General features: G+C 46.1%; 1 protein-coding gene across 5 annotated transcripts in view; it reads left to right on the forward strand.

Annotated features, from left to right (window-relative positions):
• Positions 1-26,688, forward strand: part of KLHL5 (kelch like family member 5) — a 133,371-nt gene extending 106,683 nt beyond the window's left edge. For all 5 annotated transcript variants that reach the window (XM_030563716.1, XM_030563719.1, XM_030563718.1 and 2 more), the window contains 3 exons: positions 20,376-20,588; positions 24,113-24,284; positions 26,305-26,688. In XM_030563716.1, the coding sequence (XP_030419576.1) occupies positions 20,376-20,588; positions 24,113-24,284; positions 26,305-26,361 (442 nt within the window). In that variant the 3' untranslated portion in view covers positions 26,362-26,688. The remainder of the gene's footprint in view (positions 1-20,375; positions 20,589-24,112; positions 24,285-26,304) is intronic.

The raw sequence follows: 26,688 nt of genomic DNA on the forward strand, positions 1-26,688 counted from the left end.
GATGGCATGGGTACCTCCAAACCTTCCCCAGTGTAGAGTAGGGAGGTTAGAAACCCCTAGGTGTCTGTCGAGTCCGATAGCGACAGTGGAGATGCTGGTACTGACTGTTACCCTATCAGCAGTGCACCAGGCAGCTACAGACCTCTGATTTTTGTTTCCAGCATCTCGTTGGTCCAGGACTTTGTCAGTGCTGTGCCATCTATTGCCCTGTCGACTGAACTAGCTGCTGAACCCTTAGGTCCGTCAGCACTGCCCCCATTTTCCCTTTCACAGGTTGTGGAAGCAGGGCTAGTACTGGTATCAGTATGAGGGACCTTGGTACTGGGAATCTGCTTGACATCACTGTAGTCAGCACAGAGAATGTTACCATGGTGGCTTTCACCACCCTCAACATCTGTACTATTAGACATTCTGGTACCTCTGCTGACTTCAGGATTGATGCTTCTTCTGGCACCAGTGTGCTCGGCACCAGCGGTACTGCTTCCATCAGCAGCAACAGTTCCTGCCTCATTCTGGGCAATGGACAAGTCAGACCTGTTACTCAGTCCCCCTGTTCTCGCTCCACCCTTATCCCCAGGATCCTGAGACTCCTCAGTGTTTGACTCAGGGTCATTATCCTCCCACTTTCCATCTCCTGAGCAGCATTGGGGCTATTGATGGACCATTACAGGTACTGGGATTGGCACTCATCTTGTGGTCAGGATGGAGAGTCCAGCATCTAGTGGCCAACAATGCCTTATCTATGTCAGTAGCCTTCATGGAATCCATGGAGTGCTGCTTGGTTGCGCAGCTCCAGCTGTTCATCTTGATCGAAGGCAAAATTATTGGCCAGGTCTGTGATGGTGACTGTTGATCTGCTGCAGGCCTAGGCACTGGTGGTCCTTCTCCCTGCAGAGACTCCAGAGTCTATCCTTTCTCAGTCTATCAGCCCTGGAATAGGATCCAGCTTTAGCCTTGCCTTCATCTCTGGACGATTCCATGCATTCTGGTTCATCCTGCACTTTCGTAGTGGAGAATCTTAAGATGTTGCTACTTCTCTTGGTATCTAAGCAGAGCTCTTGCAAGAGAACTGTCAGAACTGTCATAACCTAGTCCCAGATTTGCATGAAAACTTCCAAGCTTAGTTACCAGCTTGGACCTGGTACTGCTGCCACCACCCAAAAAATTAGAGTGTTTTGGGGCACTCTGGTGCCCCTGAAACCCTTCCCTGGGGACCCCAAGACCCAAACCCTTGAGTCTCACAACAAAGGGAAATAAATCTTTTCCCTTCCCCCCTCCAGGTGCTCCTGGAGAGATACACAGAAGCAACCTCCGTGAATCTAAGCAGAGGGACTCCACCCTCCCCGTTCCCAGTCCTGGAGAACAGAATTACCTCCCTCTTCACCCAGAGGGAATGCAAAATCAAGCTAGTAAATCTAACACACAGAGTTCCCTCTGGTGAGCTGCAGACCCAATTCCCTGAAGTTCCCCACTAAAGAAAAACTCCAACACGTCTTAAAAAGAAAGCTTTATATAAAAAGAAAGAAAAATACATAAAAATGGTCTCTCTGTATTAAGGTGACACATACAGGGTCCTTTGCTTTAAAGAATATTGAATAAACAGCCTTATTCAAAAAGAATACAATTCAAAGCACTCCAGCAACTATATTCATGTAAATACAAAAGAAAACCAATAGAAACCTTACTGCCTTACTATATTTTGTACTTACAACTTGGAAACAGAAGATTAGAAAGCAGGAAACAGAAGTCCTCCCATAGCCGAGAGAGAGAGATTCAAGACAAAGGACTCACACACTACAAACCCTCCACCCAGATTTGAAAAAGTCTTGTTTCCTGATTGGTCCTCTGGTCAGGTGGTTCAGATTACTTCTTTCCAGGTGAAAGAGACATTAACCCTTAGCTATCTGTTTATGACACGCCCCCCAAATTGCAGACAGTGGGGAAGCTCACTGGCGGCGATTTCCTTCTAGAACTTGAAAATAAACAGATTACTACAACACATGCACCTTTACATATACCACTAAGTATATAACTAACAGACTTCTACATTTTAAGAACACTTTTTAACTACCAGATTCTGGGAAACTCTCACGGGAGAGTGCATCAGCCACTTTGTTAGAAGCTCCTGTGATGTGCTGAATTTCAAAATTAAAATCTTGGAGAGCTAAACTCCAACGAAGAAATTTCTTGTTGTTCCCCTTGGCAGTATGAAGCCACTTTAGTGCAGCATGGTCAGTTTGTAGTTGGAACCGCCGTCCCCAAACATATGGGCGTAGCTTTTCCAGGGCGTACACAATGGCATAGCATTCCTTTTCACTGACTGACCAGTGACTTTCCCTCTCAGACAGTTTCTTGCTGAGAAACACGACAGGATGGAAGTTGTGATCTGTTGCTTCCTGCATGAGCACTGCTCCTATACCACGCTCAGATGCATCTGTGGTTACCAGGAATGGTTTGTCAAAATCCGGGGCCCTGAGTACAGGGTCAGACATGAGCGTCGCCTTAAGCTGGGTAAAGGCCTTTTGACACTCATCAGTTCACTTAACTGCATTTGGCTGGGTCTTTTTGGTCAGGTCGGTCAGTGGGGCAGCGATTTGGCTGTAGTGTGGTACAAATCGCCTGTAGTACCCGGCCAAGCCTAAGAAGGATTGGACCTGTTTCTTTGACCTTGGGACAGGCCACTTTTGGATAGCATCCACCTTGGCCTGTAGGGGGTTTATGGTTCCTCGACCCACCTGGTGCCCCAGGTAAGTCACTCTGTTTTGGCCTATTTGACACTTTTTGGCCTTAACAGTTAGTCCGGCCTGCCTGATGCGCTCAAAGACCTTTTCCAGGTGTAGTAGGTGTTCGGGCCAGGAGTCCGAAAAAATGGCCACAGAATCGAGGTAGGCAACTGCAAATTCTCCCAGTCCTGCTAGTAGACCATCTACCAGCCTCTGGAAGGTGGCGGGTGCATTTCGAAGGCCGAAAGGAAGGACATTGAATTCATACACCCCCGCATGGGTGACGAATGCTGACCTCTTCTTGGCAGGTTCATCTAGCGGTACTTGCCAGTACCCCTTGGTTAAGTCTATTGTAGAGATGAACTGGGCCCGTCCCAACTTCTCCAATAGCTTATCGGTGCGTGGCATTGGATAGTTGTCCGGACGAGTTACCGCATTTAGCTTACGGTAGTCCACGCAAAAGCGTATTTCCCCATCTGGTTTGGGTACCAGAACCACTGGAGATGCCCATGCACTGGTAGATGAGCGGATTATACCCATCTGTAGCATGTTCTGGATCTCTCGTTCTGTAGCAGCTTGGGCATGAGGAGACACCCGGTATGGTGGGGTTCTGATTGGGTGAGCATTACCTGTGTCAATGGAGTGGTATGCCCATTCAGTCCGTCCTGGGGTGGCTGAGAACAATGGGGCGAAGCTAGTGCACAGCTCCTTGATTTGTCGCCGCTGCAGACGTTCCAGGGTGGTTGAGAGGTTCACCTCTTCCACGCCACCGTCTTTTTTCCCGTCGTAGTAGACACCGTCAGGCCACTCAGCATCATCTCCCTGGACTGTAAACTGACAAACCTGTAAGTCTCTGGAATAGAAAGGCTTGAGAGAATTAACATGGTATACTCTGGGCTTTAGTGAGGAATTGGGAAATGCTATGAGGTAGTTGACAGTTCCCAGGCGCTCTTGGACCGTGAATGGCCCTTCCCATGATGCTTTCATCTTATGGGCCTGTTGCGCCTTCAAGACCATAACCTGGTCTCCAACCTTGAAGGAACGTTCTCTGGCATGTCTGTCATACCAGGCCTTTTGCTCTTCCTGAGCATCCTTTAGGTTCTCTCTAGCAAGGGCTAAGGAGTGTTGGAGGGTGCTTTGTAGGTTGCTTACAAAGTCCAGAATGTTAGTTCCTGGAGAAGGCGTAAACCCCTCCCATTGCTGCTTCACCAACTGTAATGGCCCCTTAACCTCGTGACCATACACAAGTTCAAACGGTGAAAACCCTAAACGGGGATGTGGTACAGCCCTGTAGGCAAACAGCAACTGCTGCAACACTAGGTCCCAATTATTGGAGAATTCGTTGACGAATTTATGTATCATGGCCCCCAAAGCTCCATTAAATCTTTCCACCAGGCCATTGGTTTGATGGTGGTACGGGGTGGCAACCAAGTGGTTCACCCCATGCGTTTCCCACAGTTTTTCCATGGTCCCTGCCAGGAAATTAGATCCGGAATCTGTAAGTATGTCGGAGGGCCAACCTACCCTGGCAAAAATGTCTGTTAGGGCCAGGCACACAGTGTTAGCCTTGGTGTTGCCTAGAGCTACTGCTTCCAGCCATCGGGTAGCAAAGTCCACTAAAGTCAGTACGTACTGCTTTCCTCTGGGTGTCTTTTTTGGAAAAGGACCCAGAATATCCACAGCTACTTGCTGAAATGGGACCTCAATTATGGGGAGTGGCTGGAGAGGGGCCTTGACCTGGTCTTGAGGCTTACCCACTCTTTGGCATACCTCACAAGACCGGACATACTTGGCAACATCCTTGCCCATCCCCTCCCAGTGGAAGGACTTCCCCAACCGGTCCTTGGTTCTGTTCACCCCAGCATGGCCACTGGGATGATCATGGGCTAAGCTTAAGAGCTTCCCCCGGTACTTAGTTGGAACCACCAACTGTTTTTGTGGCTGCCATTCTTCCCGGTGTCCACCAGAAAGAATCTCCTTGTATAAAAGTCCTTGGTCTATAACAAACCGGGATCGATGAGAAGAGCTGAGAGGCGGTGGGGTGCTCCGTGTCGCCGCCCAAGCTTTCTGAAGGCTGTCATCTGCTTCCTGCTCAGTCAGGAACTGTTCCCTTGAGGCTGGGGTCACCAGTTCTTCCTTAGACTGTGGACTTGGGCGTGGTCCCTCTGGAAGCGATGTAGGTGATGGGGTTGTTTCCGTTGCTGGTGAACCGCTCTTCGCTGGTGCACTTGAGGTTCTTTCAGGCTCTGGCTGAGCCTTTTGGGTATGGCTGTCTGTTGCTTCTGCCAGTTCTGGCTCGCTGGCGCCCTCTGGCATTGAGTTTGAAGATGTGGTTGCAATCGCTGGTGCTGGTTGCTGTTCCAGTTCCGGGCCTGGGACTGGAGGTGCTGTTGCTGTTTCAGTGGTTGGCATGGAATCCGGGTCCACTACCTCTGTCTGGGTCTCTGGTAACACAGACGGGGCCTCTGTGGACGGCTCAGGAACAGGAATGGGTCTGGAAGCTTGCTTGGTTTGGCTACGTGTAACCATTCCCACTCTCTTGGCCCGCTTCACCTGGTTGGCCAAGTCTTCCCCCAGTAGCATGGGGATAGGATAATTGTCATAGACTGCAAAAGTCTACATTCCTGACCAGCCTTTGTACTGGACAGGCAGTTCAGCTGTAGGCAAGTCTACAGCTTGTGACATGAAGGGGTAAATTGTCACTTTGGCCTTTCGGTTGATGAATTTGGGGTCGACGAAGAATTGGTGGATAGCTGACACTTGTGCCCCTGTGTCTCTCCACGCAGTAACCTTCTTTCCGCCCACTCTCAAATTTTCCCTTCGCTCCAAGGGTATTTGAGAGGCATCTGGGCCTGGGGATCTTTGGTGTGATGGTGGTGTAATGAACTGTACTCTGATGGCATTCTTTGGACAGTTGGCCTTGATATGTCCCAGTTCATTACACTTAAAGCATCTTCCATCTGATGGGTCACTGGGCCGAGGTGAGTTACTGGAGACTGGTGAGGTGGAAGAATAGGGCGTCTGTGGCTTTGCTTGAGTTGTATGTGGGGTCTTTGGCTGTCCTTGGTTGTAGGGTTTATGGTCGGTGTGCCCCTTGGGGTATTCGTTCCCCTTGACAGTAGCTTTTTTGCTTTCTGCCACTTCCATCCATCTGGCTCCAATCTCCCCCGCCTCAGCGAGATTTTTGGGTTTTCCATCTTGTATGTACCGTGTTATGTCCTCAGGAACACCATCCAAGAACTGCTCCATTTGTATGAGGAGGTGCAGTTCTTCCAAGGTTTTAACATTGTGTCCTGATATCCAGGCCTCATAATTTTTCCCAACGTAGTAGGCGTGTTTGGGAAATGACACATCTGGTTTCCACTTTTGGGTTCTGAAACGCCGACAGGCATGATCCGGGGTTATCCCCATTCTGTATCTGGCCTTGGTTTGAAAAAGTTTATAGTCGTTCATGTTCCCCTTAGGCATTTCAGCTGCCACCTCTGCTAAAGGTCCACTGAGCTGTGGTCTCAATTCTACCATGTACTGGTCTTCAGGGATGCGGTACCCAAGACAGGCTCTTTCAAAATTTTCCAAGAAGGCCTCGGTGTCATCACCTGCCTTGTAGGTGGGAAATTTCCTGTGCTGTGGAACAATCATTGGCGCAGGGTTGCTAGGGTTGGCTGTGTTTTGCTTAGCCTTTTCTAATTCCATGGCCTGTCGGTGGGTTTCTCTCAGGAGTTCCAACTCTCTCCTGTGGGTAGCCTCTTTTTCTCTTTCCCTCAGCTCCATCTCTTGTAGTCTTTTTTCCAGTTCCTGTTTGTTTTTTTCCATCTCTCGCCTGTGCTCGGCGTTTTTGATTAGTTCTTCGGCCTCCATTTTTGTCTTGGTAGGCATGGTTCCTGTTTTCTTGTGTTGGGGTGCCCTCCGGTGTTTATCTTCTGAACTGCAGGCTCTGTTGCCTCCTGGGGTCTGCCTAGCAACAGTGCCTTTTCCCCTTTCTTCCTAGCTAATTGTTTTCAATGTAAAGTAAACCAGAAAAACCACTTTATTTGCATGTATATAGTGCTGGTAATGACTCTCAATGGGAGTGCTATTGTCACAAAAGACCTGTTTGTCACAGCTTAATGCTTCCTTGCTTAATATGCAAGCCAAAAACTGCCAGAGAGAGCAGAAAAAAAAATTCTCTCTGGTACCCTTTTTTAAAACCAAACTGTTTCTCTCTGCTAAAAAGCCCCTAGCAGAGAAAAGAAAAATATAATATTCCTACTGGCTTCTGAATTCTATCTCACCGCTGCCACTCATGTCATATAACCTAGTCCCAGATTTGGACCTTAGTGTCCAAAATATGGGGGTTAGCATGAAAACCTCCAAGCTTAGTTACCAGCTTGGACCTGGTACTGCTGCCACCACCCAAAAAATTAGAGTGTTTTGGGGCACTCTGGTCCCCCCGAAACCCTTCCCTGGGGACCCCAAGACCCAAACCCTTGAGTCTCACAACAAAGGGAAATAAATCTTTTCCCTTCCCCCCTCCAGGTGCTCCTGGAGAGATACACAGAAGCATCCTCCGTGAATCTAAGCAGAGGGACTCCACACTCCCCATTCCCAGTCCTGGAGAACAGAATTACCTCCCTCTTCACCCAGAGGGAATGCAAAATCAAGCTAGTAAATCTAACACACACAGAGTTCCCTCTGACTTCTTCCTCCCACCAATTCCCTGGTGAGCTGCAAACCCAATTCCCTAAAGTTCCCCACTAAAAAAAAACTCCAACAGATCTTAAAAAAAAAGCTTTATATAAAAAAAAAATACATAAAAATGGTCTCTCTGTATTAAGGTAACACATACAGGGTCCTTTGCTTAAAAAAATATTAAATAAACAGCCTTATTCAAAAAAAATACAATTCAAACCACTCCAGCAACTATATTCATGTAAATACAAAAAAAAAACCAATAAAAACCTTACTGTCTTACTATATTTTGTACTTACAACTTGGAAACAGAAGATTAGAAAGCAGGAAACAAAAGTCCTCCCATAGCCGAGAGAGAGAGATTCAAGACAAAGGACTCACACACTACAAACCCTCCACCCAGATTTGAAAAAGTCTTGTTTCCTGATTGGTCCTCTGGTCAGGTGGTTCAGATTACTTCTTTCCAGGTGAAAGAGACATTAACCCTTAGCTATCTGTTTATGACAAGAACACCTACAAATTAGTGGATATCCTACAGCTATCTATTCTTGGGAGAGTCACCCTCCCTATCAAAGATGTGTTCCATGAACTGGCTAAGGCTCTCTGAAGCATGCCACCTTTGGTATCGCCTGTGGCTAAGTGCATGAGAAAGCACTGTTCTTCTTCGAGTGCTTGCTCATATCCATTCCAGTAGGTGTGCGTGTGCTGCGTGCACGTTAGTCGGAGACTTTTACCCTAGCAACACTCGGTGGGCTGGCAGGGCGCCCCCTGGAGTGGCGCCGCTATGGCGCCGGTTATATATCCCTGCCGGCCTGCCGCTCCTCAGTTCCTTCTTACCGCCCGTGTCGGTCGTTGGAACTGTGGAGCGCAGCGTGCTGTTCTCCACCTCCCTAGCGATTCACTCATCTTCTCCTATTGTATATAGTTCGTTTAATTGTAGTTAGTGTATTTAGTAGTTCAGTTTGTGTAGTGTAGATAGTTTGACGGGATTGGGGGTTAGCCCCTTCCCTGACCCCGGTGCCGGGCCAATGCCCAGCTCACCGGGCTTCAAGCCGTGTGCGGTCTGTCGTCGGCCGATGCCCACGGGTGACCCGCACGAAGCCTGCCTTAGGTGCTTGGGCGAGGCGCATCTGACAGACAAGTGCCAGATTTGTAAGGCCTTTAAGCCCCGAACCAAAAAAGAGCGGGATGTTCGCCTCAGGCAGCTGCTGATGGAGGCAGCGCTGACTCCCCACTCCTCGGCACCGGCACCGACACCGGCACCGAGATCAGCCGCTTCATCGGCACCGGAACATGCCTCAGTGAAGACTCCAAGTCACCGGCCTTCTCCGGCACCGGCTTCTACCCAGCACCACTCGAAGTCATCTCCGAGCAAGAAGCACAAGCCTCCTGCGGCTGCCATGCCCGCACCGCAGTCAGAGCGCTTAGCCAGACCGGACTGCCTGGCACTGCCGTCTGCCGCGGCGTCAACTTCCGCCACACCGTTGACTCCGGCCCCGGACGAGCCGTCGAGTCCGGTGCATACCAGCTCCCCGGCGCGGGCCGCAGTTGAGCTTGTCATGCCCTCCACTCCGGAGGTGTTCTCCGCAGCACGGGACCTGATCGCGCTAACGGAGCCTGAGCTGCCTCGATCCCCTGCACCGCCGGTGCGGGTCCTCCAATCCACAGGCAAGGCGGGTCCCCCAATCCACAGGCAAGCCAGCCCTTGTCAGACCTTCTTCGCCCGGTACCATGGGACTTTGTCACTTTTGGTCCCGATCCAGGTCCCGCAGACGCTCACGGTCCCGCCATTGTTCTCAATCACGCGGCCGCTCGCAGTCCCGGTACCGCTCCCTGTCACGGTACCGGTCGTACTCGCGGTACCGCTCGAGGTCCCGGTCGCCGTCCGGACACTACCGGCACCGTTCCAGGTCCCGTCATCACTCACGGCACCAGGCTTCTCGCAGCCGTTCTCGACATTACGGCTCCCGGCACCGGTCGACCTCCCTGCACCGAGCTAGTCGCAGGTCCTGGTCACAATCTCGGCACCGTGGAGGGTCGCGGCACCGCTCCCTGGCACCGTGGAGGGACGGTTCCAGCGGGCGCAGGCACCATCACTTCGCGGTCTCTGCACCGCCATGGTCATCTCGTCCACCATCAGTCTCCTCCCATGCTGGATCAGCATCGTACGGGGACTTGGACAACCAGCAGGACCCTCAGCAGTGGTCCTTTTGGACTCCTTGGGCTTACCATCAGAGCCAAGGTGCCCCACATCCACCGCCACGCTCAAGGCCCTCTGAACATAGGGCGCCAGAAGCCACGGTGAGCAGACCCCCTCCAGAGGATGCAGAACATCTCCCAGCGACAGCGGATGTGCAAGACCCACCCCAGGACGTCCCACAGGACCACGACTTGCTTCAAGACCCAGTGGTCCCTGGGGTCTCCTCCTCTTCATCACCAGACGAGGCAGTAGCAGGGACGTCCACATCTGGACCGCCACCAATTGACCTCCGCTCGCACCAGGACCTCCTTCGCCAGGTCGCTCTTAATATAAACCTGCCAGTGGAGGAAGTTCCGGAGGTGGAAGACCCAGTGGTCACCATCTTGTCAGCGGAGGCCCCGACAAGGGTTGCCCTCCCCTTTATTCATACCATACAGGCTCGAGCGGATACAATCTGGCAAACCCCGGCTTCCGTTCCACCTACAGCCAAAGGGGTCGAGCGCAAATATATGGTCCCATCCAAGGGGTACGAGTACCTGTACGTACACCCTCCCCCTTGTTCGTTAGTGGTTGAATCCGTTAACGAGCGAGAGTGCCATGGCCAACAAGCCCCTGCGCCTAAATCGAGGGAAGCCAGGCGCATGGACTTGTTGGGAAGGAAGGTCTACTCTGCGGGGGGCCTCCAGCTCAGAGTGGCGAATCAGCAAGCCCTCCTGAGTAGATACAATTATAACACATGGGAGTCGGTTGGGAAGTTTCTCGAACCCGCCAGGAGTTCTCGGCTCTCCTGGAGAAGGGGAAAAAAATGGCACAAACCTCCCTCCAGGCCTCGCTAGATGCCGCTGATTCGGCAGCTAGAACAGTCGCCTCAGGGATCGCCATGAGGCGCATATCGTGGTTGCAGGCGTCCGGTCTACCACCAGAGCTGCAATACACTATACAGGACCTACCATTTGATGGTCAGGGCCTGTTCTCCCAAAAGACAGATCTGCGCCTCCAAAGTTTGAAGGATAACCGCGTGATCATGCGGTCCCTCGGCATGCATACGCCACAGACCCAGAGGCGACCTTTCCGCCCTCAGCCTCAGCGTCACTATCTCGCGCCTCGGCCAAGACAGGACTTCTCCAGAAGGAGAGGCCGTAACTCCCACAGATGCCAATCAGGCCCGCAAGGGGGTAACAACTCCGGACCCGCCAAACCACCGGCGGGACCGAAGCCAAACTTTTGAGGGTGCGCTCGGGAGCACTGTACCAATTACCTCCCAGGATCCTTTTCAGTTCACCAACTGCCTTGCCGCATTCTTCCCTGCATGGTCCCAGATAACATCGGACCGATGGGTTCTCAGCACGGTCAAGTGTGGTTAGCGCCTTCAGTTTATTTCGTCCCCTCCTTCCCACCCTCCCTCCCCGTCCCTCTTCAGGGACCCCTCTCACGAGCAACTCCTTCTGCAGGAGGTTTCAAAGCTCCTTGCGTTGGGAGCTATAGAGGAGGTTCCGGAGCACCTAAGGGGAAGAGGGTTCTGTTCCAGGTACTTCCTAATTCCCAAGGCGAAAGGGGGCCTCTGGCCCATCCTCGACCTGTGAGCTCTGAACAAGTCATCGTGAAGTTCAAGTTCCGCATGGTATCCCTGGGAAACATTATACCCTCCTTGGATCCCGGAGATTGGTACGCTGCTCTCGACATGAGGGATGCATATTTTCATATTGCGATTTACCCCCCACACAGAAGGTTCCTTTGCTTCGTGATAAACCGCCACCACTACCAATTTGCGGTCCTTCCCTTTGGCCTATCCTCGGCCCCTCGAGTATTCACAAAGTGTATGGCAGTAGTCGCTGCCTACCTCCGCCGCTGTCAAGTTCATGTTTTCCCGTATCTCGATGACTGGCTTATTCGAGGGGCCTCCGAGGCTCAGGTTGCCGCACACGTAAGCGTCATCAAGGACCTATTTTCCCATCTAGGTCTGATCCTCAACCTAGACAAGTCCATTCTGCTTCCTACGCAGAGGATAGAATTCATCGGGGCCATGCTGGACTCGAATCTTGCAACAGCCAGTCTACCTCCACAGAGGTTCCAGGCTATAGTTTCTCTCATCCAGAGGCTACAAGCCTTCCCAACAGCCTCTGTCCGTACCACCCTCATCCTACTCGGCCACATGGCAGCATGCACTTTCGTGACAAAGCATGCGAGACTACGCATGCGCCCTCTCCAGACTTGGCTTGCCTCGGTTTATCGTCCGCGCAGGGATGCCCTGGACATGGTAGTCACAGTCCCAACAAAAACCCTGGACTCCCTCAACTGGTGGCTGACACCTTCCCTGGTGTGTGCCGGTCGCCCGTTCCACCCACCACAACCTTCGGTGTCATTAACGACAGACGCTTCATCACTGGGCTGGGGTGCACACTTAGGGCACCTTCACACCCAGGGCCTTTGGTCCTCGCAAGAGCTGGCTCTGCATATCAATGTTCGCGAACTGAGAGCGGTCCGCTTAGCATGCCAAGCCTTCCAACACCATCTACAGGGCCATTGTGTTGCGATTTTCATGGACAACACAACAGCCATGTATTTCATAAACAAACAGGGGGGCACACGGTCTTCTCCCCTTTGCCAAGAGGCGATGCGACTGTGGGACTTCTGTATAGCCCGCTCGATAGACCTCATAGCCTCCTTCCTTCCGGGAGTCCAGAACTCTCTCGCAGATCGCCTGAGCAGATCCTTCCTGTCCCGTGAATGGTCCATCCATCCGGACATCCTTCTTTCTGTATTCCGGAAGTGGGGCTTTCCCCAGATAGACCTATTTGCCTCCAGGGAAAACAGGAAATGCCAGGTATTCTGCTCCCTTCAAGGCCATTCCCGGGGCTCTCTCTCGGACGCGTTCCTGATCCCCTGGAAGGGACATCTTCTCTATGCCTTTCCACCCTTTCCCCTAGTGCACAGAGTCCTGCTCAAGCTCCGCAGGGACAGGGCCAGACTGATACTGATAGTCCCCGCATGGCCAAGGCAACACTGGTATCCCATGCTGCTCGACCTATCCCTAACGATCCCGATACCACTGCCACTCTGCCCAGATCTTATAACGCAGGACTTCGGCAGGCTTCACCATCCAGACCTGCAGTCCCTGCACTTGACAGCGTGGCTACTGTCTGGCTGAACCAATCCGAGCTCCGCTGCTCGGCCCAGGTCCAACAGGTCCTTTTGGGAAGCAGGAAACCCTCTGTCATAAACAGATAGCTAAGGGTTAATGTCTCTTTCACCTGAAGCACCTGACCAGAGGACCAATCAGGAAACAGGATTTTTTTTTTCAACTCTGGGTGGAGGGAAGTTTGTGTCTGAGTCTTTGTCTGTCTGCCTGCTTTTCTCTCAGCTTTGAGAAGTGATTTCTGTTTTCTAATCTTCTGTTTCCAAGTGTAAGGACAAAGAGATCAAATAGTGAGTTATGTGGTTTCTTTTCTTTGGTATTTACATGTTTATAGTTGCTGGAGTGCTTTGAATTGTATTCTTTTTGAATAAGGCTGTTTATTCATATTTCTTTTAAGCAATTGACCCTGTATTTGTCACCTTAATACAGAGAGACCATTTGTATGTATTTTTCTTTGTTTTTTATATAAAGCTTTCTTTTTGAGACCTGTTGGAGTTTTTCTTTAGTGGGGACCTTCAGGGAATTGGGTCTGCAGCTCACCAGGGAATTGGTGGGAGGAAGAAGTCAGGGGGAGGTCTGTGTGTGTTAGATTACTAGCCTGATTTTACATTCCCTCTGGGTGAAGAGGAAAGTGCTATTGTTTCCAGGACTGGAACTACAGAGGGTGGACTCCCTCTGCTTAGATTCATGGAGGTTGCTTCTGTGTATCTCTCCAGGAGCACCTGGAGGGGGGAAGGGAAAAAGGATTATTTCCCTTTGTTGTGAGACTCAAGGGATTTGGGTCTTGGGGTCCCCAGGGAAGGTTTTTCAGGGGGACCAGAGTGCCCCAAAACACTCTAATTTTTTGGGTAGTGGCAGCAAGTACCAGGTCTAAGCTGGTAACTAAGCTTGGAGGTTTTCATGCTAACCCCCATATTTTGGACGCTAAGGTCCAAATCTGGGACTAGAGTTATGACACCCTCCACGAGGACGACATACCTCGCCAAGTGGAAGCGGTTTTCTCTTTGGTGTACACAACATTCCCTAGTTCCAGAGGCCGTTTCGATCCCTCTTATCCTGGAATACTTGTGATACCTCAAGGGAACAAGGTTTGGCACTCTCATCAATAAGGGTGCATTTAGCCGCCATCTCCACCTTCCATCAAAGGGAGGCGAACAGTTCCACCTTCTCTCACCTGATGGTTTCGAGATTCCTTAAGGGCTTGGAGCGCCTATACCCACCGGTTAAGCCTCCTTCCCCTACCTGGGATCTCAACCTTGTTCTGGCTTGGTTCACAGCCCCACCCTTGGAGCCCTTGGCCACTTGCTCGTTGCTGTACCTGTCCTGGAAGACGGCCTTCCTGGTAGCTATCACATCGGCCAGGCGGGTTTCGGAGCTCCGTGCTTTGATGGCGGACCCCCAGTATACGATCTTCCACAAAGACAAGGTGCAGCTACACCTGCATCCGGCTTTCCTCCCCAAGGTGGTCTCGGCCTTCCACATTAATCAGGATATCTTCCTACCGGTCTTCTTCCCGAAGCCACGCGCATCAAGCAGGGACCAACAGCTTTACACCCTGGATGTCCGTCGAGCCCTCGCCTTTTACATCCAGAGGACAAAGCCCTTCAGGCGCTCGCCCCAGTTATTTATAGCGGTGGCGGAGCATATGAAAGGTATGCCTGTATCGGCTCAGAGGCTCTCATCATGGGTAACGTCCTGTATCTGGACGTGCTACGACTTGGCCCACGTCCCAATTGGCCGTCTTACCGCCCACTCTACTCGGGCTCAAGCCTCGTCGGCCGCCTTCCTGGCACACATCCCAATCCAGGAGATATGCCGTGCAGCTACCTGGTCGTCAGTGCATACGTTCACTTCTCACTATGCGCTCGTGGCCCAATCAAGAGACGATGCCGCCTTTGGCTCAGCGGTTCTGCACTCCGCAGCGTCTCACTCCGACCCCACCGCCTAGGTAAGGCTTGGGAATCACCTACTGGAATGGATATGAGCAAGCACTCGAAGAAGAAAAGACGGTTACTCACCTTTGTAACTGTTGTTCTTCGATATGTGTTGCTCATATCCATTCCACACCCGCCCTCCTTCCCCACTGTCGGAGTAGCCGGCAAGAACTAACTGAGGAGCGATGGGCCGGCAGGGGTATATAACTGGCGCCATAGCGGCGCCCCTCCAGGGGGCGCCCTGCCGGCCCACCGAGTGTTGCTAGGGTAAAAGTCTCCAATGAACGTGCACGTAGCGCGCACACACCTACTGGAATGGATATGAGCAACACATCTCGAAGAACAACAGTTACAAAGGTGAGTAACCGTCTTTTTCATTACCTGGAAGGTATTTGAGAGGTTTTATTCCCATCTGGCCCCAAATTCTCTAGTTGTAATTGCAGAGAATGACAGAGCCCAGCAGGACAGGTTTAAGTCCAACCCCAAGGATAGGGATTCCAAACGAATGGACTTCATGGGCAGGAAGATTTACACCTTCCTTTTCCTACATATATGGATTGCTAACCAGCAAGCCTTGCTGTCCAAATATGATTTTATTAACTGAATGGCTGTGTCATAGTTCGCAGACCAGCTGACTGAGGCCTTGTGAGAAGATCTTCAAGTATTTGTAACTGGGAGCTCCTTGGTGGCTAAGACTTCCTTGCAGTCCGCACTGGACGTCATGGACACCTCTGCCATTGAGGATTTGCCCTTCAGTGACCAAATGCTGTTCTTGGACAAGACTAATGAAACACTGCACTCCTTCAAATACTCCAGGGTACTTGGGGGGTGTACATGCCAGTGGTGCAGAGGCACCATTATGGCATTCAGCAACAACCGCAGCAGTATTGTCTGCAGTGCACATTTGGCCAGCCTTTGTCTCTTCCAAGGTAGCAGGACCACCCCAGAAAGGGGCATGGATCCCACAGGAAGAAAAAGAAGAAGAAGAAACCGTTACATACTATAACTGTGCTGTAACTGTAGTTCTTTGAACTGTGGTGCAGACATGCATTTCACCACCCACCCTCTGTCCCTTCCATAGCGGAGTATTGTTTTCGGGCATTCGGGGGAGGGTCAGGGTAGCGTTATCTCATGTAGTCAGGGGAGGGAGTATGGCCATGAAGTGTGAATGCCATCCTTCTACGGGTACTGCTAAGCAAATTTCTCCAGCTCCAGTGGGCTGGATGCGCACATACCTAAATGGAATACACGTCTGCATCACATCTTGAAGAACCACAGTTATAGTAAATAACCATTTCTTCCACCACTTCATATGGAGGACTTTTTCCACAGTTTGATAATTATCACTATCCGGAAGCTTTTCTTGATATACAACTTAATTTTTTTTCTGTCTTAATTTTATCCAATTACTCCTAGTTACAGTCTGTGTGCAGCGCTTAAAAAATGGCGCTTCTCTCCTTGGTGTTCACATCCTTCAAATAGTTGTAGATTATCATAACACTCTTAATAGTCTCTTGAGCTGTATCTATACTGGGGATATTTGTACCCAGATAACTATACTGATGCTGAATCAATACACGTAATCCCCAGTATAGAGAGAGACTTAACCAAGTTGCACATTTACTCTTTAAAATTTTCCTTACAAATCAATCCCCTCAGCATTATTATTATTATTTTATTTTTATTATTATTATTTATTTATTATCTGAACTCTCTCCAATTTGTCTGTCTTTCTAGTAATGAGGTGCCCATACCTGAATGTGATATTCCAGATGCATAGAGTCCCTCCTTGCTCCAAATCCTAAAGTGATGCTTCTGCATTAGCAGCCCAAAATTCTCTTGACCCTTTTTCTTTGCAGTATCACATTGCAGATTAGTTTACATCTGATTTAACAAGGTACTTAAGCACATGCCTAACATAAGCATGTCAGTAGTTCCATTGATGTAAAAAAGTTAAACACATGCTTAAGTAAATTGCTGAATCAGGGCCTAGGTACCTATCCCTATCTAAGGATATGTCTACACTACCCGCTAGATCGCTGCATTGATCGCTGCCTGCTGATCAATCTAGTGTAGACACGATAAATCAACCCCTGAGCGCTCTCCCATCAACTCCTGTACTCCACCGCCATGAGAGGCACAGGCAGAGTCAGTGGGGGAGTGGCAGCAGTCGAGTAGGTCTAAGTATGTCAACTTCAGCTACATTATTCACATAGCTGAAGTTGCATTACTTAGACTGATTCACCCCCTCCTCCCTTCAGAGTAGACCAGGCCTCAGTATTTTACCACTCACTGTATCTATGATCCTTTAGGCAAGTTTTTAGTCCCTGTGACTTGCATATTTGTGGCAGTTTGATTTCATTCTGAGGATAAAAATTAATTGGATATTATGTCAAATGGTTTACTAAAAACCCAAAAATATTACATATACCTCAAGTTTCTGTCAAGATTTATTCTTCATTAATCCATGTTACTGACTGTCTAAAGTTTGTTATCCTACAGATGTTTAGTAATTTTTAAAATAAAGACAGACATTAAAATTCCAGTGGTTGGAATGTTTATTTTACACTTTCTCAAAACATTTTCATTATGTTCTCCAGTTACTTGCTCATCAAGTTCTTTGAAAAATCGTCTCCACTTTTCACTGGCACATTACTTGCATAGTAGGTTACTATTTTGTAGTGTATTCATTCTTAAGAGGGAATTAAAACAATGAGACTAGCGAGGACTATTTGGTCTACCATGTTTTGAAAAGTGATGTTAATTTGAAACATGAACATATATTGGTTCCTACTAAAAAACTGGTATTTGTCAAATGTTACTTCACAATGGTATCTGAGATATCAGTTATTTCCATGATTAGCATAGGAAAAGATGTGCGTGGTAATTTTTTGCAAATGCTGACAATATTAAAGTTACCATTTATAGTATCTGCTGATTCAATTATTCAGACTGTATCATTCTCTGGACTAGATGAAACCATTTTGAATAGTGGCACTTCATGACGCCTTTTGAATTGTACTTCAGGAGCAGATTAAACTTACTAACTTTTACTGATGTGTTGATTTCTTCATTAGAATACTTCATGGAGTGCTATTCTTCAAAATAAGAGCATTGGGTATGTAGCATACCCACAATTCTGTCTGCTGTTTGCAGATTGCTCATGGATACTGTGAAAGTTGCCCTTGTCTGATCATCGTTATTAATTTCTGAGTTTTTCTTCAGGTTCACCAGTCCTGTAGTGCATCTAACACTAGATTTCTCCTTCCATTCTTAAAGTAGTGCCTTAATTGTTCATCAGTTTGAAAAGCTGTTACTAGAATGAGCCAAAAACCGTTGTGTATTAGAAAAGGGCAAACTACACCATCTAGTGGATGTGAGGACATTATCAAGAGCTAAAATTTGGAGGCAGAATTTTTTTTTTAAATGGGTAAAACAAGGCTTTGATATGGCCCTGTCATTTTGAATTTCACTGTACCATGCTTTAAAGAGGCATATCAAACCTCAGTACAAAGTCCTTTCTTTCTTCAGTATGCCCATTCTACAAGGGGGAACAGCCAGCTTGGAATTTAGGCAAAAGTGTACAGTATTTAAACCAGGGGTCCCCAACGCGGTGCCGGTGGGTGCCATGGCACCCAGGGGGCATCTAAATGCGCCTGTGTCCTGGCTGGCAGTGGAGCATCTGCCGAAATGCTGCCGAATTTCTGTGACATTTTGGCTGTGACGCCTCTCGATGAGTGATGCCACCGACAAGTGACATCATCAAGAGGCGTCGCCGCCAAAATTCGGCGGCATTTCGGCGGATGCTCCACCACCGCCACAGTCCCTCGTCTGGCGCCTGCCAGACGAAAAGGTTGGGGACCACTGATTTTAAACAGATACTTTTTGGTAAGTAGTTTCCTGGCGATGATGCTGGATGTTCAGATTTTATTGTGAGATGCCCTTATTGAGTTTAATTTTTTTGGAGGAGTACTGATTCTGGCTCGTCACCAAAGTTATGTTATGCAGGTTCACCATCTGCAATCTGTACTGCTACTGAATAATATACCCAGTTGTGTTTAAAATAACAGAGGACGTGGAAGTTGGGGTTACACACTGTGGAGGAGTTACATTTTCTTTCCCTTTTCAAGTGCAGCTCCATCAGCTTTATGCTCTGTCCTTCCTTCCCTCTTAAACTAGGGTAGCAACTTCTTCATTTTCTTTTTCTTTCTTTCTCCTATAATCAGACTGAAATGCAGAGAACTTCAGAGAGCATGCCACTGCTAAGGAAAGGGCTAGACAGTTTTATTTCAGCCTAGAGTGGATGCTACCCTGCTATGCTGAGGGAGCTGCACTAAAGAAAGGAAACGGGCTACCTCCATCATGAATAATGTAACTTTTAAATTGTATTTGGGAGCTTTGTTTTGGAGCAGTAGCCTATTGTGATAGCATGCTACCAGTACTGAGGAAAACTAAAATGTATTAAATAGTTGCTAAATGATCAAACTGGTCCCATTAGTGTTGCAATATATATGATTGAACTACTGCTGATTTCAGGAAGAATATATATTTAAAATTTTTTAAATCCATTACTTTTATTGCATATGGTAACATTTTTCAAAAGCACATAAGTGAGTTAGATTCTTTAAACACTTTTGAAACCAAGACTTAAGTTACTATTGAAAATGAGACTTGGGCTCCTAAGTCTCTTAGGTATAGAACTAGGTGAAATGTTTGGATTAATAGTTTGTTTATTGAAAAACACAGTTTCAGTGGACTATTCAGTGGACTATTTGTGAATGTGACGTGAATTCATTCAGTAGTTTTGGCCCAAAAAATATTTGTTGGGACTTCGACATGAAACTATTTTTTTTGATTCACCAAAATGTATTGCAATTTTTTGATTCAGTTCAGGTCAAACTAAAATTTTTTTGATTCCCTGCCTGTGCCCCCAGAACTGCCAGCAAACCAAAAAATCGGCTTTGTTTTAGAGTAAAAAATTTCAAGAGCACTTACGTCCATAGAATGGATCATAAGTGCTTCATTAAGGACATCACATGTGTTGACAAGTATTTTAAATGCTTGATTATCATTATTATGTGTTGGGCTGAAAGAAAAAGATTAAAACAAAACCTTATCTTCCATCTGAGTCCTAGTTGTAGAACCTTCCACTGAAATTTCAAGACCTTTGAACTTTTTTTCTTAACAAATTTGAGAGATTCCTCAGCCACAATCATCCTTTGAAGCTTGCACCTTTTCATTTGAAAAGTTTGAAAAAACAAACAAACCTGTTATGCAATTCTTACTGAAATCATTATTTTGCTATTTGGAACAGAGGTAAACCTTTTTTTTAGCTTAGGACCAGTTAAAATTGGCTCTTTCTATAAAGATTGAAAAAATAAATGTTATAAAAAATCTTAGGATCATAATAACCTTCAGGACAAAAGACAAAAAACAATTATGAAGGCTATACAGTGAAAAGTGGGTCAGATAAATTGAATATTATCAAAAATATCTAATAAACATTATTTCAAAGATACCATTTGAAAAAAGGTATTTTTCCAATCCCCAGATCATTACCTATTTCTCTGTTATATTTTTCTCCACCCCTTCAAATTCATTCTAGCTAATTTTATTTTCCTGAATAACCATGTGTAAAAATGTATCTATAAACGAGGAAATACTATTGCTGTATTATTTATTTTATGAGTTCAGTTAGTTTCTTTTCTTTACAGACTTTATGCAGTTGGTGGTCGGGATGGAAGTTCTTGTCTCAAATCTGTGGAATGTTTTGATCCTCATACTAATAAATGGACTCTCTGTGCTCAAATGTCAAAGAGAAGAGGAGGTGTGGGAGTAACTACATGGAATGGGTTCCTGTATGCTATTGGTGGGCATGATGCTCCGGCATCAAATTTGACATCCAGACTGTCAGACTGTGTGGAAAGGTAATACTTAGATGAGGATAGTGCTGGTGAAAAAGTGTGGCATGATTTTCACAAAGAGCTGTAATGAGAACCTGTTAAAATGGTCATATAATTTTAATACTAGTAAATATGTAGATGCATACCATGTAATCAAAATATTATTTATAATATGGTTCATGTCCAACAGAGTAAAAATACCATCTTATTGTACTTTATCCAGAAAAATTATTTTGTTTTCTAACAATCTCACTGAAGGATTCAGAATTCATTTTAAGAAAAACTTTTATTCAAGATGCTTACAAACACTAGTGTTTCACCCAAACTAGCCTTTCATAAGAGATAGAACTTCCTCCATTCATAAGGTAACTTTTTTAATGAGTTACCATTCAATTTCTGTCCAATCCTTTAATGTCACCACTTTCCTGGTTCCCCTTGATATTATGGGAAAATCAGGTATGTTCACCATTCATGAGTAATGCAGTCATCCCAAAGTTGAAATGGATTAATAGAAAATGGTTATTGGAATAAGTTTGGGATGACTGCATTACTCACAAAAGGCAGAAGTAGGTGTGAATTATACAGGTCTCATCAATCAAGTGACAATTATAGTAAAAACTTAGTACTACGCAATCACATATTTTCTCTTCACTGTTGTCAGGTATCCAGATCCCTGAAATATCCTGTTATGGGCATACTAAGCCAGCTGAACTTTTTCCTGATACAACACACTCCCTGTTTACTAGGGGGGCAGATTTTCAAAATCACCTAAGAAACACAAGCCTCAGTGAAAGTCAGTGGGACTTATGCTAAATCCTGTAGGATTTTTTTTAAATCTCCACCCTGAACTGTGTTTAGCACTACCATTTCAGAAATGAAAGGAATTTCAGGATGGGAGCTATCTTCTTCCCCTGGATTTGATCCCTTCAAACTCTCTTGCTCCCAAGAGGCTACCAGTCTCTTCTTTCCTATGACTTCCCACATCCTTTTCTGTGACTCTTGAGCCCACTCCTTTATTCACAGATTTCTTTTGTTTGAGGTTCCAGTCAGGGCTGGCTCCAGATTTTCTGCCACCCCAATTGGCCAAAGAAGAAGAAAAAAGCCGCAGCAGGTCCTTCACTCCGAGAGGGACTGAGGGACCCCCCCCACCAAATTGCCGCCAAAGACCCGGACATGCCGCCCCTTGGTATTAGCTGCCCCAAGCACCTGTTTCTTTAGGTGATGCCCAGAACCGGCCCCAGTTCCAGTTCAGAAACCCTTCCAGCTAAGCCCCAGAAATGCTGCTTTCAAGCTTTTCGTGCACTAATGCTGTGCACCTGAAAATGAAATCTGGAAGTTGCAGGACCAAGGCCTTGCAGAAAGGCTTGCAGATATGCAGCCCCATCACAACACAAATTAGATTTTAGAAAGAGATGGGAAGTGCTGACGCTTGAAGAAAGGTCGTGGGAAAGATGTTCATCAATTTTTGCCCAAATGTCACCTGATGAGGTTGACATTTCAGTTCTGAAACAGGATTATGAATGATGTGATATTCATACATAGCATCTAGAAAAAATTATGAAATAGGTTAAAATGTATTACTAAATGATCTTTGTTAGGCCAAATTTTAATTTGGAAGTTGGAATAAAATTGCTACAGTACATGTTTTGTTTATTTCTGATTTGCTCTCTCGTGCTAAATCAGTGGGATGGAGGTGTTGAAATGTCTGCAAAACCAGCATAAAATAATTTTAATGCAAATATAGTAATCTAAAAATTAGCTTCATAAAATTCACTGTGAAGTTTGTGAATGCTTGTTTGCTACTGTACACTGTGATATATTTTCAAGAGCATCACATTGGTATATAAATCAATTATATAAATCAAATTGACAAACACTTTGTATAGTTCATAATTCACTATCTTTCAATACATAATGCACTTTGCCTGCTGCATAAGTTTCACGCAGTCTTTCCACACTGTGACTCTACATGAATAAGATGTGTGCTTCCAACAGAGACCTGCTGCACTAAAGAAAAAGGTGCCAGAAAGACACTTAAAACTCATTACATCTTTGCATCTCATGCAAAGAAATCAACACCAATTTCATCCCCCAAACTCACTTTCGTGGTTTTGGATACCTTCTTAGTGAGAGAGAGATTTTCTTTTGAAAGTCCTGTGCCTTAAAAGCATTTTATTAATGTGATTCCCTCAAGAAATTTGTTTGTTTTCTTGGCATTGTGTCTTGTAACCAGGGCCGGCTCCAGGCACCAGTACAGGAAGCAGGTGCTTGGGGTGACCACTGGAAAGGGGCTGCACATCTGGGTCTTCGGCGGCAATTCGGCGGCAGATCCCTCTGTCCCTCTTGGAGGGAAGGACCGGCCGCCGAATTACCACTGAAGAATGAAGTGGTGCAGTAGAAGTCCCGCTGATCGCAGCTTTATCTTTTTTTTTTCTTTTTGCCCTTTCACCACTTCAGGCGGCAAAAAAGCTGGATCTGGCCCTGCTTGTAACTACGCTGGCTAATCTGAAAAGGAGACATTTACAGATTGAGTCAAAACCAAGTTTTTAAAAGACAAGTTTGGACTCTCCAATTTAATTCCTGACCTATCTGTTAAAGACTGTAGATATACTCTAGGTTCAAATTTAACTGAGGTGTTTTCAGTGTATCACCTGTCTACTATTGTGTTTGATCCTAATGACACCGGTTTATGGCAAGAAAACTTCTGTAAATTGCTGCAGAAGAATTTTGCCATGTTGACATTTTTTTCTATAAATTATAGTTATTGCAAAAAGCAGTGATCAACTTACTTGTCCAATGAATCTCCTCAGCAACACTGTATTACTCTGTATGTGATTTGGGATTTAATAGTTGTCTGTCTGTAAGGTGAAGAGAGCACTAAACTCTAACAAAGTCTGGCAGCAGAACTTGATTCTGGAGCAGAGCATGTTTGGTCATAAAAGAGGGGAAAATTATAAGAAAAAATTAAAATAAAATTGTATCTATTATGTAAAAGCTAAAAAAGATTAACATAGGCCGGAGATTACTTGGACCCCGATCACACAAGCTACTCCAAGTTACATGGTCCAGTTTGCAGGATTGTGAACTTAGTGAAAAGGTGAACTGGTAAAGTTATCAAAAAGCTTATTCTAGTCATAGATTGTTAAATAACTTCTAAAAAGGACTTAATTGTTTCTATTTTAAGTGTCTTGATTGCTGTGCTACTTTACCCTTTCCTATTTAGCTTATAATAGAAACTTTACAAGATGATAATTCAAATAACTCTTTAACAAATGATTCATATATACTGCTAAATGAAGTTATGTACAGTATTGTTAACAGTGCTAGGTATCTTTTTCTGTTTCTGTATGTGACTGTACAGCCTCAGTGAAATGATTAACCAAATGCTGCTTTTAAGGGAAAGGTTTAAACAAGTAAGAAATCCTTTTAATTTCACACCCGAAGAGAGAATACTCCTTTACTGATTCTAGTACCTTGAGAGTCAATTTCAGTATTTTTAATGGAATTTTAGGCAGCAATATTAGACTTTTACAAAAATTCTCTTTCAGGTATGATCCAAAAACAGATGTGTGGACTGCAGTGGCCTCCATGAGCATGAGCAGAGATGCAGTGGGAGTGTGTCTCCTTGGTGACAAATTGTATGCTGTTGGAGGTTATGATGGGCAAACCTATCTTAATACAGTGGAGTCTTATGATCCCCAAACGAATGAGTGGACACAGGTACGGTTTCTAATTAAATTACCATATATACTCGATCATAAGCTGGTTCGTTTATAAACCAAACCCCCCAAGATGGATAAGTAAAAATGGAATTCGGGGGTTGGCAAACTTTGACTCCTAGGTCATCAGAATAAGCCGCTGCCGGGTCGAGATGGTTTGTTTACCTCGAGTGTCCGCAGGCACGGAGGTAAACCTAAGTAAACAAAGTGTCCCAGCGTGCCAGCTGCTTACCCTGATGGGACGGGACAGCAACTGGTGGGGAAATTTTTTTGGGGGGGAGAAGCTGGGAGTCAGGGGAGTAATCCTTGTGACCACCCCCCACATGATCCCAGCCCGGGACCCCCACACTCTCCCCATCCCATCCTTTCTCACCTTATCTGGGGAGGGCCAGGGGAGGATGTCTCTGACCTGGCTGGAGCTGCTCCGGCAGGCTTGGCAGCGTGGCTGCAGCCTGCTCCTGCGGGACAGACCAGGTGGCAAGGCCGCAGCATGTTCCAGTGGGCTGGGCCGGGTGGCATGGCCACAGTGTGCTGTGGAGGGCCGGGCGGTGCGGCCACAGCCCGCTCTGTGGGGCAGGGCTGAGTAGCACAGCTCCAGCCTGCCAACCCAGGAGCTACAGCTGCTTCAGAGGTTGGGGGGAGAGCAGCATGGCCAGAAGCAGACAGACTCTGGCCCTGCCTCTTCCCTTCTGTCTCTGTTGTCTGTGCTGCCTCTTCTTGCTCCCTCTGTTGGAGAGAGGGGCTGTGTCTCACCTCTCCCTCTCTATATCCGTTCATAAGCCGACCCCCTTCTCTGGTGCTTCCCTTTTTTACTAAAAAAAATTCAGCTTATGAACAAGTATGTACGGTATATGGTATTATTTATGTTAGTGATGCCAAAAGTGTGCTTGATGCCTCCAAGTAAAGAAAAAAGATAAAGTACGTGCCTTAAGGAGCTTACCTGTAATGAGATTACAAGACAGTAGGGGTATAGCAGAAGGACAGAGACCACAATTTTCAAAAATAAAAGTTTAAAGTTAGGTGCCTAAATCAATTATCTGATTTTTCAGAAGTGCTGAGCACCCATCAGCTCCCATTTTCCTATGTTTGAAAATCTTGGCCAGTATCAAGAAGACTGTGTATTCAGCATGGATAGTGCAGTATGATGAAACAAAGATATTTAAAAAAAATAGATGAAAATAAGTACAAGAACGTGTCCTCTAGTTTTCTTTTTAAAACAAAATAAGATTTAAAAAAATTTTTTGTAGGGCCCCATTTAGTTCTCTTGCTGCCTATTATCAGGTCCCTCTTATCAAGGCTGATTTGATTTGTCTGATAAGCTCATCTTGGCATCTGTTTTATCTAGATACTATACTTGTATCATGATTATCATCATGGTATATGAGCATCTGGTGAATAGACTTCAAGTCTGCCCTACTTTCTCCTTCATGCACAAACCTCCAAGTGCTGCTTGAAAGCATTTGTCAAGTGATCAGGAGCTGTGTTAAAGTTGCATGAAAAGACCTGCACAATACAAGCTATTTGCAGTGTGCAACGACTTTTCTTGGTTCTATCAAATCTATGAGCAATGCTGCATATTGTTCAATGTCATCTACAGGATTAGGATTGTTGCATAGCAATGAAATGAAGGCCCAGTACCAAGTACTGCTATACTTAGAAGTACAGTGTTAGATGATAATCCCATTTTAAAATATAATAAAAATACTTGATTTTTTAAACATTCAAATAAATATTATTTTACTGTGAAGAGTACTGTTTATGGAGTGTGCCATTGACTTTAGAGAGAGCAGAATTTGGTCCTGCAGAAGAAAGTATTGCTGTTTCTCTGAGCATTTTTATGCAAATCTTCAGCCTATTTTGTTAATTTTTAAAGTCAGGTTACAAAGCACCTACGAATATGACATTACAACCTTAACTACTGTGGTACATTATCTGTTTTGAAAATCTGTTTTTTTAATAAAGTCGATTGTATTTATTTTATAAACATAGCTCGTCAGTCCTTTTTTTGGTTTTTGTTATAGGTTGCACCCTTGTGCCTAGGAAGAGCTGGAGCATGTGTTGTGACTGTAAAACTCTAATTATTTTGTATATGAAGATACTAGTCTCTTCCATAGACTCACTACGTTTTTCTCAAGTGAATTAATACGTTACCAGTAAACAGAGATACTGTGTGTTTTCTTCAGAGCTAAGTGTTTGATCTTAAGATAGCATACAGGTAAACAATTTTGAATGGACCAATAATAAGCACTTTTTAAAAAAATTACCTTATGTTACCATATACATACAAGAACTGTATTTGTAAGGTATTGTACTGAGGCCAGTTGATTGCCAACAAATACACCTCTACCTCGATATAATGCTGTCCTCAGTAGCCAAAAATCTTACCATGTTATAGGTGAAACTGT

This window comes from Gopherus evgoodei, chromosome 5 (assembly GCF_007399415.2).
Source record: "Gopherus evgoodei ecotype Sinaloan lineage chromosome 5, rGopEvg1_v1.p, whole genome shotgun sequence".
Taxonomy (NCBI): domain Eukaryota; kingdom Metazoa; phylum Chordata; order Testudines; family Testudinidae; genus Gopherus; species Gopherus evgoodei.